A 13945-nucleotide genomic window follows, 5' to 3' on the forward strand; every position below is an offset into this window, starting at 1 on the left:
TAACCCCTTACATGCTGCAGTCTATGTGACTGCAGCATGTAAAGGGCTGTCACCATCGGACCCCCGGAATGTGATCAGGGGTCCTGATGGGTCCCTGTGGAAGTCCCCTAAAGGGACAAAAAAAAAAAGTTTAAAAATTATAAAAAAAATAATAAAAACACTTGTCTCCCTTTACTTTGTAAAAAAAATCAAAAATACAATCACACATGTGGTATCCATGCGTCGTAATGACCCAGAGAAGGAAGTTAATGCATTATTTAACCCCTTAATGACATGGCCCCTTTTTTTCTTTTTTTCCCCATTTCTTTTTTTCCTCCCCCCCGTTTAAAAAATCACAACTTGTCCCGCAAAAAACAAGCCCTCATATGGCCATGTCAATGGAAAAATGAAAAAGTTATGGCTCTTGAGACGCAACTGCAAAATTAGTTGAAATTCAATGATTAGACCATTTTAAAAAACCTGCCCTGGTGGGCACGACAGGGTGGTAGGAAACCCGCCACTCAAGGGGTTAAAGGATCGGATTACAGTTTAATATCAAATTGACCATATAAGGTGTTGAAAAAAATTAAGAAAATGTGAACAAGCCAAGTATGAACATTGTAAATGCGCCGTACTAACTGTGTGACATCAAAATAACTAAGATCAGAGCTAACACATTTATGTAGAAAGCCTTCTATTGAATGAATCCTACACCAACGGTTCCTTACAACGGTCATAACGCTGGCATATACAACCTTAGGGCTTATTGACACGAGCGTATATCGGCCGGCCGCTATATGCTACCGTGTGATGCACAGGGTGGTGTATATGCCGTCGGGCGGAGGGAGACAGCTTAGTTGTCTTCCCTCTCCCTTTTGATCTCTCTGCAAGAGGAGGAAACAGGGCTGGAGTTAGCATGCTGAGCTCCCGCCCCTTGCCACTGTTTGCAATGGAAGGGGCGGGGCTTAGCTCCACTCCCATTACAAAAGGCAGCAAGGGGCGGAGAAGAGAAGGGGGCGATATTTAGCAGTCACGCTGCTAAACTCCCTCCCACCTCCCTTCTCCTGCAGCTGTCATTGGCTCCCATAGGAGTCAATGTAGCTGCCGCAGCAGCCATGCATGCGCCCGGCCGGGTGCTTTTACGCTGCGGAGATTCACCCCTGTGCACTGATGCATTCTAATCCAATGCGTCAGAGGGGCAGCGTATATTGGCCGGGGCGTGAAACCCCAGCCGATATACGCCCGTGTGAATAAGCCCTTATATTGTTGGCCCACCCCCTCCCATTGCAATCAGCCGGAGGGGTGGAGAGAAGAGGCATCAATATTCCTCTGGTCTGTTTTCTTTAATTGTCCGTTTGAAGCCGTTACAATTGGGAAGATGATTGCCTTGACTCTGCGTTTTGTTGCAATGCTCATGTCTTTGTTTTTCCTGATCTTATCCCTAATTAACATTGCGCCATAACCTAGTGCAATTCGTCATTTTATTTTGGGTCCTGATTCTCCATTTTGGTCAATTTTCGATCCGAAGAATATGAAGTCTTAAATTGCTTTCATTTCTTCATTGTTGATTTTTCCTGTACTGATTACAACTAGACAACCCCTTAGGGCTCATGTCCACTAGATAATTGTTATTTAAAATCTGCAGCGTTTTTCCCGCACGCGGATCCGTGCCCCATAGGGATGCATTGGACACCCATGGGTAGATAAATACCCGCGGATAGTATTTAAAAGTGATTTTAAAATTTACGGTGCATGAAAAAAACCAAGCCATGCTCCATTTAAGTGCGGATCATGCTCCGGATGGCCCCCATTGATCTCTATGGGTGCGGGAGATCCGCTGTGAATATTAAATCTGAATTAAATGGGTGCTGGAGATCCGCTGCGGATTTCAAGGCTGGGAGGTGGAGAAAGTACTAGGAGATAGGGTAAAGTGGGCAAAACACCTCCAGCGTAAAAATTGCATCCGCGTACATACGCGCATGAAAAAAAATGCATCCGCATGTCACCTGCATGCAATAAAATACAATTTTAAGCTCATCCGCACTGCATCCGCAGCCCAAATCCGCATTACAAATCCACAGCGGATCTGATTTTCCCCGTGGACATGAGGCCTTAGGGCTCATGCCCACGGACGGAGCAGGATACGCCCGCGGTTTTACGCCACGGGAATCCTGTGTGCATAAACAAAAAAAAAACCCTGCTGGCGATCGCGGAAAAACATGCGTTTTTCTATGGTCTCCATTAATACTATATTAATGGAGTCTTCTTGCCAGGAAAAAAACGGTAAAATAGAACATGCCACAATTTTTTTTTTCCACGTCGTAAATCCGCAGCAGAATCCTGCATGTGAGGACTTAGGTTCATTAAAACCTAATAGCTGCGTTATTCTGCTGCGGATTTATGCCACCGGGAACGCGGCATAAATCCGTCTGTGGGCATTAGCCCTTAGGGTTCTGTTCACATCTGCATTGTCATACAGCGCTATTCCTCCCATCAAATCTGATGGAATAGTTGACATTGCCTGTGAATGGGGCAGACAGCGATATGAACTGAACCCACCGAATTCCCTGGGCTTGGCCAACGATAGCAGCAGCTATTGCATGTGTACATCCATCTACAGCGCTTTAGGAGCTCATTTACACCGGCGTATTTGCGCTCTATATGACATGCGTAATACGGACAACAAGAACCCCATTGATTGCCCCAGGGTATTCAGACCTGCGTTTTCCATAGTGAAAAAAGCGCAACGTCTTATTTTGGTCTGGGTTATGGACTGAAATGTATCATTAAAGTCAATGGTTCTGCTTAATTAGGCCATGAATACGTATGGCACTTGTGTATTCATTGCGTATTTAGGCAGGAGAAATCTAAGGAGGCTTTTTGCGTTTCTTTTGCGCACTGAATACGCACGCAAAGAAAAAAAAGCAAGAAGGATTAAATCCGCAGTAAATACCTGCACTTTTGGTCCGTGAAAATGGTGCGTATTTCACGGCCCGAAATGGCATATGCCCGTGTTAATGAGCCTAAGACTGCGCAGCGACTTTGTCCGTGAACGGCACCGATCGCAGTATGGCCATACTACACCACGAAATAACGTAAGTGAATACTGATGTGTTGCGAATCGCAAGTTGCCGCAACCAATTCTAGCAAGTTTGGGCTTCTTTTTGTGATTGTCGGCTTACAGCAACATGAGAATCACAACGCGCCCAAATTCACTCCCATTAAGCTGCGATGTAGCTGGCGATACGGCAATCATTGTCGCCATGGTTGCCCCATAGGCCTAGCCTAATGCAATTTCTGACAGAACACCAGAAAAGGCCACAACGTAGAAGCACAACCCATCATGCCGGCTGTAGCCATAGCAGAACTGGGCGGTGACCCAGCTGGCCACCTTTTACACACACAGTCACTAGGAGTCCGTTTGTGCTTTTGCTCGCGTTCTGTTTCTAATAAAGTTAGGCGGAGCAGAGTCTCGGGGCGCGGCCTTGATGACGTCATTAGTTCGCGCCGATGTAAACAAGTAAAGTGCTATGATGGCAGCAGAGACAGGAGCCGTGAAACCTGCCCGGTCGAAAAAAGAGCCCCAGCCGCTGATTATCCCGAAAAATGCCACCGATGAGCAAAGGCTGAAGCTGGAGCGGCTGCTGAGGAATCCGGTGAGCGGCTATGTCCCTACCCGGCCTCCGTACAGAGAGAAGTAGATGACCGGCAGATAGTCCTCCTCTCACTTCAGAGCAAGGACTTGTATGCCGGTTTCTTTTGCGTTAATATACCATGTCTTATGTCTGCATGGATATTCTATATATATGGATGTGCGTTATGTCAGATGGTTGTAAATAGTGGCACGCCGCAAGTACGTTGTGACAGGTGTACTTTCTGCGCGCCGCCCATCTTCATCGTGTATGTGTGCGTATTACGTGCCAAGATTGCGCACGCCATGGTTTCTTTTTTTTTGCAGGAGTAATACGCGTGTGAAAAAAAAACGCAAGTGTGAGCGGCGCAATAGAAATCAATGAAGTATTGGCATCATGTGTTGGGTGTGCGAAAAATGCATGCGTAATGTGCAATGACCATACGCTCGTGTGAGAAAGGCCTGTGGATGAGAAGAAGGGCAGCAAATCTGATCTTGGCAGGATTATTAAACGCACAACAATGCCTAAAGGGGTTCTGTCCGTAAAATAATCCTTCTCTACTCCTCCTCCCCCATCTTCTCCTGGCCCCTACAGTCCCCCGGGTCACCTCACCTCCAGCCGGCCGGTTCTTTATTTGGTGTCCATTCTCTGCAGTCTCCTTCCGGCAGGTCAGTGTATGCTATGTCACTAGTAACGTAGCATTCTCTGCCTAGCAGGGAGTGCCGGGCTATTGCCGAGATGGCACATGCACGTTGTCTCGCGACAATGGTATGTGATCACTCGCGGTGAGCGATAGCCCGGCATTCACCAGTGACGTAAAGTACACTGACCTGCCAAAAGGAGACTGCCGAGAATGGACACTACATAACAGGAAGAAGAGGATCCAGCCGGCTGGAGGTGAGGTGACCTGGGGGACTGCAGGAGACAGGAGAAGATTGGCGAGTCGAAAATGCGGTAAGAAGACTGACAGGGGAGGAAAGGGTAAGTATTGTTTTGGGGTTTTTTTTCCTAATGACAAAACCCCTTCAAGACCACAATTTTTTTAAAATCTTTTTGCTCTTTCCCCCCCCCCATCCCTGTTGATGAGGGCTTGTTTTATTATGAGGTGGGTTGTATTTATTTATTTTTAACGCTACTGGAAGAATTTTTTTAAAAGCTTCTAAATGGGGTGCAATGGGGAAAAATGCAATTGCACCTCTTTTGGGGTGTTTAGATTTTAAAGCGTTGACGTTGCAGTAAAAATCATGTGACCTGTATTATGTGGGTGAGCAGGATTTTTTTTTGTTTCCTTACTCTTGAAAAGTAAAGAACTTAAGAAACTTAATTTTTGCTAAAAAAAAAAGTTTTCCGTCGCCCTATTTTGCCCCATAACTTATTTTTTTCATTGATTTGGCTGTGAGAGAACTTATTTTTTGCAGCCTCTTCATACTCGCCCAGCCCCCCATTCCTGCAGTGTCCCCTGACAGTCAGTGCATGTTCAGCCAGCTCGGCTCTTTTCAGATGGCTGTGTGTGCGTATTCCCATTCATCTCTATGGCAGCGTGCACACAGCCTTCTGAAAGGAGTCAAGCTTGCTGTTCTCATGCTGACTGTGCTGGGGGACACTGCAGGAATGGAGGACCAGGTAAGTATGAAGAGAAGCTCCCCGGACTCCACATCACTTAACTATAAGCACTAGAACTCCGTCTATGGTGCTTGTAGCTGATGACCAGTTCCCTTTTAAATCCCACTGCGCTCATTATATTTGGATCCTCACTATCGATCAGAACAACCAAATAGTTTTTTTTCTGGACTAGTGATTCATCCAGATGATATGATTTTCTTTGCTCTAACTAATTGGAATAAACCCTATTTATTACAGGATAAGCCCGCTCCCATACCTGAAAAACCAAAAGAATGGACGCCAAGATCTGCCCCAGAGTTTGTCAGAGATGTTATGGGTAACTATCCCTTTTATATATGCGTATAGCATCCAACCAAATTCTAACAATTTTTAGAGGCCCTCTAGATCAGTGTCCCCCAACTCCAGTTCTCAGGGACCGCCAACAGGTCATGTTTTCAGGATTTCCTCAGTGTTGCACAGGTGATGTAATTATCATCAGTGCCTCATACATTGCCACAGGTGTTCTTACTATAGGATATCCTGAAAACATGACCCGTTGGTGGTCCCTGAGGACTGCAGTTGGGGACCCCTGCTCTAGAGAACGAGAGCCGAATCCTGAATGATTTTTATAGGCAACTGCTCCTCTTCCATCTTATTAGTTTTGATAACTTTTGACAAATGTTTTGCAGCTGCAAAAAAAAGTGGGACATTGTTTTTGTTGTTTTGCCTGACTTCTGACATGCAGTGTGGTATAGATGTGGCATTGAATCAGGGCTATATAGTGTCTCCTGTCACAGCAACACTGCATCTTGCCTTTTGATATATGTGAAATAATAGAATGTTGCTGTGTGACAAAATTCTGTTCTGCATAAAAAGTGAACCAGGCAGCACCAACACCACAGATAGTGTCACTACTGGGGATCATCCTAAATTCCCAGCATCATAAGTCAGTATTTGTAGGCCCAGTGTGTCTGCTTTCAGTTTGCGACAACCATGTTTTCTACACAGAATGCTGTTGTCCGTGTCTGACCGCATGTCAAAATGCTTGTAATTGTGCAATCTGAGAATATGACTGTGGAGCAAAAATCTAAAAAAAAAAGCCATATACCCCATCATGGGGTGTCGTGTATAAGCCTATGACAGCAACATGGCATATCTGCTCTTTCATTTTATCTGTCAGGATCCAGTGCTGGTGCTGGCAGTGGCGAGTTCCATGTTTATCGACACCTTCGTCGTAGAGAGTACCAGAGACAAGAATTTATGGATTGCTTGTCTGATAAGGTAAGCGGACTCCTATTGTGATCTGGTGGTTGTAATTTAGATCAAAAACCACTTTGCTCATTTGTGGTTCTATCTAGACAGTAGTAAATCACACCTCAGGCACTAGTATTTGATGTAATCCGCTAGGACCGTGTGAGAGAACTGCAGAACAAAATGTTGGATTATATCGTAGAACACAGATGAACTGTACAAGGAATTCTCTGATCTCCAATTGTGTCCTTTTCTTGTTAGCAAAGATTAGATGAAGAATTCCAAAGGAAACTGAGGGAGAACCAAATCCAAGCTGAGGAAAGAACAGCAAAGCGAAGATTAAAACGGTAAGTCTAAACTGTTATGCAAAATTTTAGGGGAAACTGTCAGTGGTTTTAAGCCTACAGGAGCAGACTACGGACAAACAGTTCTTTTGTCAAAAATGTCCGTAGTCTGGTCTTGTGGGGGGCTCAGACCGTCTCTTCTGCTCAGAGCTTTTTACTTAACCTGCCCACCTCAGCTGCAGTAGTGTACATCATCCACGGCGCTCCTTAAACTTTCACACCATTAAGTTCCTGGCTGGCGTGTGTGCAGATGGGGATGATTAATCAACCCACAATAGGGATGCATACTCTGCGTTTACATTGGTCCGCAAACTTGTGAAAGTTCAAAGCAATCCATGGGTGACCTGTACTTCTGCTGACAATTTGGGTGGGTTTATGCAATAAGCTCTGGCCAGAAGTGACGGTTAGGGCCCGCTCCCAGACTGGACGACTGACATTAGCATGCAGAGCGGAAAAGGTCTAAAAGCGTTTGTTTGGAAATGGAACAATAACTAACTTCTTTCTGGAGAGAACTGTTCATCAGTAGACTGGCCCCTGTAGCCTGTTTGTTAGGTTACAAGCACTGACAGGTTCCTTTGAAAGAATTTGATTTTGTTATAGATGTTTTAATTCAAGTAAATGTGTTTTAGGCAAGTCTCTAGAATGTGGTGTCATCCTATGTAGAGATGAGCAAGTATACTCGCTAAGGCACATTACTTGAGCGAGTAGTGCCTTAGCGAGTATCTCCCCGATCGTCTCTAAAGATTCGGGGGCCGGCGCCGGTGACAGGTGAGTTGCGGGGGGGAGAGCGGGAGAGAGAGATCTCCCCTCCGTTCCTCCCCGCTCTCCCCCGAATCTTTAGAGACGAGCGGGGAGATACTCGGCTAAGGCACTACTTGCTCGAGTAATGTGCCTTAGCGAGTATACTCGCTTATCTCTAATCCTATGTAATTCTTCATGTTTATTTCTTCTGACTTCCTAATGATTTGATTTTTGAAGCTGTTCATTTTGCTATTAATTCAGAGTTATTATGTAGTACCAGATGCTGCAGCTAGTAGGCTCCTTGCAGGCGATTCACCCGATCTCCATGCAAGCAATTCTGCAGAGGTACAGATGGTGCGTGTGGTGAAACCATTGTTAAATTTCACTGCCTAGTCTTACATCTCAAATAGGCAGAATAATTCTGGGAGCCATAACATCTCTTCTATTGACAAAGCTTTATGAGGGATTATTTTTTTGCACTATGAGATGGACAGTAGTTTTCATTGGTACTATTCTGGGCTTATTGAACTCTTATTCTCTGCTTGGGATGGGGATTCATTAAAAACACACACACAGACCTGTGCGGGAAGCTTAACGTTTTCGTTTTATGCCATGGTTCTATACACTTGTAATGATACCAATTATATCTCCTGATTTAATCTTTTTTCCATATTACTAAATTTATTTTTTTAAGGTTTTTTTTTTTTTTCTTTTTTCTCCCTCTTAAGGGCTCGTTCAGACGAGCACATCGCTCGTTTGAACGAGCCCTTAAGAGGGAGAAGGAAAAAGAATCCTTAAAAAATTTTGTATTATGGAACAAAATAAGATGAAATCAGGAGATATAATTGCAGGGCACAGAACGTGCCAATAGGTGCCTATAGAAGCATTCACATGAGAGAATGTTAGGCGCACTGAATCGGCGCACCTAGAAAAAAAAAAATAGGACACGCGAGCGCAAACTCGCATGTCCGCTCCGAGGTGCGTCCAAAGATAGGACATGTGCTTTCCATAGGCTCCTATGGGAGCCTTGAAAGCATGCACCTCAGATTGTGTGAACAGGCTACTTTAAGTGGTTTGAAGTAGCCTGTTCATGTGATCTTTACAGCACTATAGCCACAATCTTTTCTCACGGCTATCGTGTGCGAAAACAGCGCTCGTCTGAACGACCCCTAAGGGACTTAACCATGTGATCGTTTTGATCTCTTATATAATAGACTGCAATGCAATATAGCAGTGTAGCATGCCTATCCATATAGAGGGGTTGATAATGCAGAAGAATGGCATGGCATGTCTTGACTGATGCTGGGCTGCTTTTTGCCATCTGACCGTACAGTGACAATTTAACCTTGAGCTGATTAGCTAAGTCCTGTGTGAGACCCATAGCTTCTGCCTAGTAAACAGCCTGTCTGATTATGCACGTCTTTAACTCAAGGCTCATGACTACTAATGATCTGGGAGCAGGGGATGCTTAGTATGGCTTGCTAGAACCTTTTCTAGGTGGCCTGTAAGCGTACGTTCACACGGTAGATTTTTCTGACAGCGAAATCTGCCATGTATCTGTACTAGAATTTGTGGCAAGAGTCTGAGCCTGACCTGTGGATCTTGGCGTGTAGCTCCATAGCCACGCTAGCTGAAGTCCTATTGAATGGGGCTCACCTGCATGTATTACCCGACAGACACCATGTGGTTTTCATATCAATAACTGACATGCTGCTCTCCCGGCCTCCAGTGCCGCAGATTTCAAATCTGCACACGGAATCTGTGTGAAATTTGCGCAGTGTGAACGAGGTGTAAGAGTGTTTCTCTAAATGTTCTGAATTTCGTCCTTGGAGTCTGCTGCCAACATTTTAATGTTGTTTTCCTCTCTACAGGCTGAAAAAGAAAGATAGGAAAAAGATGAAAAAAGCAAGTGGAAAGGGTATGTAAAAAAAAATAAATAAATAAAAATAATGAGTATCATAACTACAAGATTACTTGGTTTCTGTTAGAGGACAATCACACTAGGAAAATTTGACATTCTGAGTGAAAATGGAAGTGATACAGCGTTCACAATCGGTAACTTTAACCCTTTCCAATCCACTGACTGGCATCTTCCAACTTAAATCACTAAAGACGTCCGACAGGGTTTACTTGCACGATTCTGTCGGTCACTCCGCTGTTCTGATGAGTCCCATCATGTAGTTACTGGCTTTAGCCAGCAGATGGTGCTGCTGTATAGTGGCAGAAACAGCAAGTTCCCTAGGAAACTCTCAATTTAAAAATTGATTGGAAAGGGTTAAAGTGAAACTCTGGGGGCAAGTAGTGCACCTAAAAGCCAGGCACCTTGTTTGTATTTTCGTTAAGCTTTACATAATTATTGCTGCAGAGATTACCAAGATCCCCAGCATCTTCTTGCAGGCCTCTACAAAAGCCTATTTTTCTGTGCCAGGTGCTATGGGTAACCGAGAATCTGCATATGCTGTGATTTGGGGTCCTTTGAACGATTTCTTGCTCCATGTAAAATGAGCAAATGCTGAAAGTCATTTGCTTTAAAATGAAGTCAGTTTACATAACCTTTTGGCCTTTAGGAGCCCTGAAAGTATACAGCAGTTTTGCATATTAAAGGGGTTTTCTGGGAACAGTTGATTGGCTTGTAGGGCTCCGCTGCTCAGGTTCTCCGCCGATCAGATTGAACCTCCATCCTGCTGTCAGTGCAGCCGAGCCAGACATCTGCAATGGGCTAGGAGCTGGAAGTGTAATAGAAGGCTTCACTCTTGTCAAAATCGGTGGGAATCATGCTTTCTACTACATTCCCAGCTCTCTACACTGACAGCGGGCCGGAGGATCAACTGATCAGTGGGGAGCACAAACACTGGACCTTTCCCCGATCAACTATTGATGAGCTATCCTCAGGACAGGTAATCAGTAGTAGCCTGATGAAAACCCCCCTTTTAAGCTGACAGATCCTCTTTAATAGGGTTTTGTGGGATTGTTCATTAATAGCTTATTAACCCCTTAATGCCACAGGCTGTATGCTTACGTCCTGGCCGGAAGGTACTTGACGCAACAGGACATAAATGTACATCATGTGGTTGGCGTGGGCTCAGAGGTGAGCCTGTGCCATTCCACAGCAGGAGCTGGTTATGATTGATGGCCAGGTTCCCGCTGAAACAGTGGGGATCAAAGAGAACATCAATCCCCGCTTTTAACCTTTTGCCGCAATCTGTGTAATCGCAGAGGGCCCATTGCTTGCGATCGCTATTGTGAACAATACTGCATTGCAGTACAGAAGTAGAGCTTTTCTTGTTCAAGTCCCCAGGAACACTAAAAAATAAATTTTAAATAAGAGTAAAAAGGTTAGGTAAAAAAAACCACGACCTTTTTCGCCTCATGTCTATGGGCGTATCGGTAAAATGCTGTAGATATCGCCGCAGTGTTTTACTGGTGTTGGCAAAAACCATGTATGAGTAGCGAGTGTACTGCGGATTACCACGTATCTCATGCACAGTGACTCTTGTCTTTTTCATAGTGGGGTGGCCTATGAATCACCCATATGCAATGTATTGTGTGTGGATAGCATTGCATATGCTGCCCATACTAAAGTATAAGCCTCACGCTGCGTTGTACGCCAAGAATTAGAGCATGCTGCACTGTTTTCTCGTGTGTATCTACATGCTCATGTGAATGGGTTAATAAGTCCATTGAGTCCATTCACCATGTATCACGTGGCCGTCCATTGCACGTGTAATACGCGGTGAAAACCCGCCAGGAACACATCTGGTATCATAATAGCTGCAACAACCTGTACAATAAATTGCACATTATTTATCTGGCATCACAAAAACTGTGTGTGTTTATATATACATATATATGTATGTGTGTATATACACAAAATAAGCACTTATTATAATTCCCCCCCCCCCCCCCCCCCCCAAAAAAAAAAGGCAACAAAAGTGATCAAAAAAAGCCGTATGTACTGTAAAATGGTACAAATAAAAACTATAGCTTGTCACAAAAAAAACAAGCCCTCACTGCTTGATCCATGGAAAAATGAAAAATAAAAAAAGCTGAGACTTTGAATACACAATTAAAAAAAATTATTTCCATTTTAAAAAAGGGTTTTTATTATGCAAAAGTAGCAAAACCTAAAAAAAGTAGTACTTCTGGTATCGTCATAATCTTACCAGCCTGCAGAAAAAATGTATTATGTAATTTAAGCTGCATTATTAATGCTGTAAAAATTGTTTTCGCTCCCTGCCCTCTCAAAAAAAAAAAAAAATTATAAAAAGGTTTTACATTACATTATATGTAACCAAAAAACTGGTACCAATATAAGCAAGACTTCATACAGACATGATGGTGGGGAAAAAGAAATCAATGGCTTTTGAAAAGTGGAGATGGAAATCCCAGAAAACATGTTGCGTCCTTATGGCCAAAATAGGCCGTGTCCATAAAGGGGTTACTAGCTTATTACTGATCTTTGGGGTACAGTCTGGTACCATCACTCATCAAAACAAAGGGGCCATGGCTCTTGGTGGAGCGCAGTAGCCAGTATAATGCTGTACATGTTGGTGCAGCTGAGTTTGATACTGGAATACTGCCCCATTCAGGTGCCGGAGCTGTACTGGTACATACAGGACTCCGCTGTATGGATGAGAGCAGTATGGAGCTGGTTACCATTGCCAGTCAGTGAAGGGATCACAGTGTCAGTCACACGAGTTGCCTAGAATAGGCTGGTAATCCCCTTGAGTAACGAGTGGTCATTTTTGTAATTTATTGTAACAAGGTTCTTAGCCTGTTATTTTTGACCAGTTTGCCTTGAACCCCTTGGCTGCCCGTGCAGGTGTGGAGGCACTTCAGCCGGGCAGCATGGCTCAATATAGATAAGAGCATTGAACTGCTCTGGATGCCTAGGTACCCTGTTTCCCCCAAAATAAGCCCTACCCTGATTTTTCTGTGAGACTTGAAATATAAGCCCTCGCAGCATTACATAAAAAAGTACATTACCTAGCAAGCTTGGTCTAGGTCCTTCTCGCTGTTCTATGAAGCTCCAACGCGCTTCTTGCAGTCCTCGGCCGCCCACAGAAGAGCACTTCCTGGTTACCGTATTTATAAGTCCCGCCTCCAGGAAGCAATAGCTCTGATTGGCTGAACAGCACTCTATGAACCAATGCGATAGGTGTGATTGGTTCTTCAAGCGCTGCATTAATTGGCTGAGCAGTGGTCGAAGAACCAAACATAGCCATCACGTTGTGGAGGCAGGATTTATGAATTGGCCAATTAATGCTGTGGCTCAACGCATCGGAGCAGCCGGAGCGACCTGGATCGAGCTTGCTAGGTAAGCATAATAAGACCTAGCACCTCTTTTTTGGGGGAAAATATAAGAAAGGGTCTTATATTGGGAGAAACACGGTAGTAAGATTCAGCGACACACAGAGGATTGTGGAGACTTATTACAATGCAGTATAAAAGTGTTAACGCCGGACCCATTCGTTTTCTTACTTCTAATAGTTTTGTTTTCCTTTTTAGCTGGCTCCACAAGTGCTGAACCTGGGCAGGAAGCGGAGGCTAGTGCTGGCGATTCAGAAGAGGAAGATTCTGATTGATATGATGACTGTTTATAGACTTCTCACCAACCTGTAGGGTTTAGATATCTCCAACATATGTGGTGACTGTTCTTAAATTATTACAGCTTTTCTACAAAGGATGACCTTTATTTTCTGACTTAGGTGGATTATGCCTTAAATGTGTGCTGGTACATAACGCAGGATCACATCAGATGGTGGTTCATGACATGCAGAAGGAAGGAACTTTGAAGCAACTCTTGCCCACGGCTCACTTGTACCGCATGTTCTCCAGCGATCGCTGCACATCACTTCTAACATCTGACTGCAGCAAGAGCTTGTTGGCTGGAATCTAGGGGAAATCCTTTGTACAGGACTCTCTTGTTGTGGACAATGTCATTTTTTTAAATAAAATGTTGCCCAGAACTTACAGGAACCAGATATTTCCTAAACCCGGCGATACAGTAAGACTTTCTTCATTTGACTATTACAATTATACAACTAACTGAAAACTTTAACGTAACAGTTTTGGTTTGGATCCCATCAGGTAGTGCAGAACGGTCCTTCTCCCTTTCCTGGTTTTGCTGCATTCATTAAAGGGGTTTTCCAATTAATGGATACTTTGGTAGTAGGAGAGGGGCACATAAAATATATATTTAAAAAAACAAAACTCCATAGTTCTCACTTCCCTGCCACTCTGGTCTTCTGTTTACTTGGTCTGCAGCGGTCACATATCATTGATGCAGCCAATAGAAGACCTTACAGGGGCTTCAGCAGTGACCTCTCATAAAGCTGGCAGGGGGCTTCTATATTGGGACAGGTTTACAGGACGTCTGGCGCTAGGTGAGTATAT

The 13945-nt window shown here is 44.2% G+C and overlaps 1 protein-coding gene across 2 annotated transcripts; it reads left to right on the top strand.

Annotated features, from left to right (window-relative positions):
* Positions 1-3463: 3463 nt before the first annotated feature.
* Positions 3464-13518, top strand: PRKRIP1 (PRKR interacting protein 1). 2 transcript variants are annotated; one of them, XM_066599653.1, is made up of 7 exons: positions 3464-3635; positions 5472-5550; positions 6394-6494; positions 6726-6811; positions 9421-9467; positions 13058-13167; positions 13258-13518. In XM_066599653.1, the coding sequence occupies exons 1-6, from the start codon at positions 3510-3512 to the stop codon at positions 13132-13134; spliced, it is 516 nt and encodes a 171-aa protein (XP_066455750.1). In that variant the 5' UTR covers positions 3464-3509; the 3' UTR covers positions 13135-13167; positions 13258-13518. The 2 variants fall into 2 exon arrangements, with proteins under 2 accessions (XP_066455750.1, XP_066455749.1); XM_066599652.1 differs by having other exon boundaries at positions 13058-13518.
* The last annotated feature ends 427 nt before the right edge of the window (positions 13519-13945 follow it).

Source organism: Eleutherodactylus coqui, chromosome 4 (genome assembly GCF_035609145.1).
Source record: "Eleutherodactylus coqui strain aEleCoq1 chromosome 4, aEleCoq1.hap1, whole genome shotgun sequence".
Classification (NCBI taxonomy): Eukaryota; Metazoa; Chordata; class Amphibia; order Anura; family Eleutherodactylidae; genus Eleutherodactylus; species Eleutherodactylus coqui.

What these genes read in the sequence shown, in the direction of transcription:
- PRKRIP1 (XM_066599652.1), top strand. Translation starts at nt 3,510, where the DNA reads ATGATGGCAGCAGAGACAGGAGCCGTGAAACCTGCCCGGTCGAAAAAA. An exon ending in AGCGGCTGCTGAGGAATCCG is followed by an intron (nt 3,636 to 5,471) that starts GTGAGCGGCTAT and finishes TATTTATTACAG; the next exon opens with GATAAGCCCGCTCCCATACC. An exon ending in GCAAAGCGAAGATTAAAACG is followed by an intron (nt 6,812 to 9,420) that starts GTAAGTCTAAAC and finishes TCCTCTCTACAG; the next exon opens with GCTGAAAAAGAAAGATAGGA.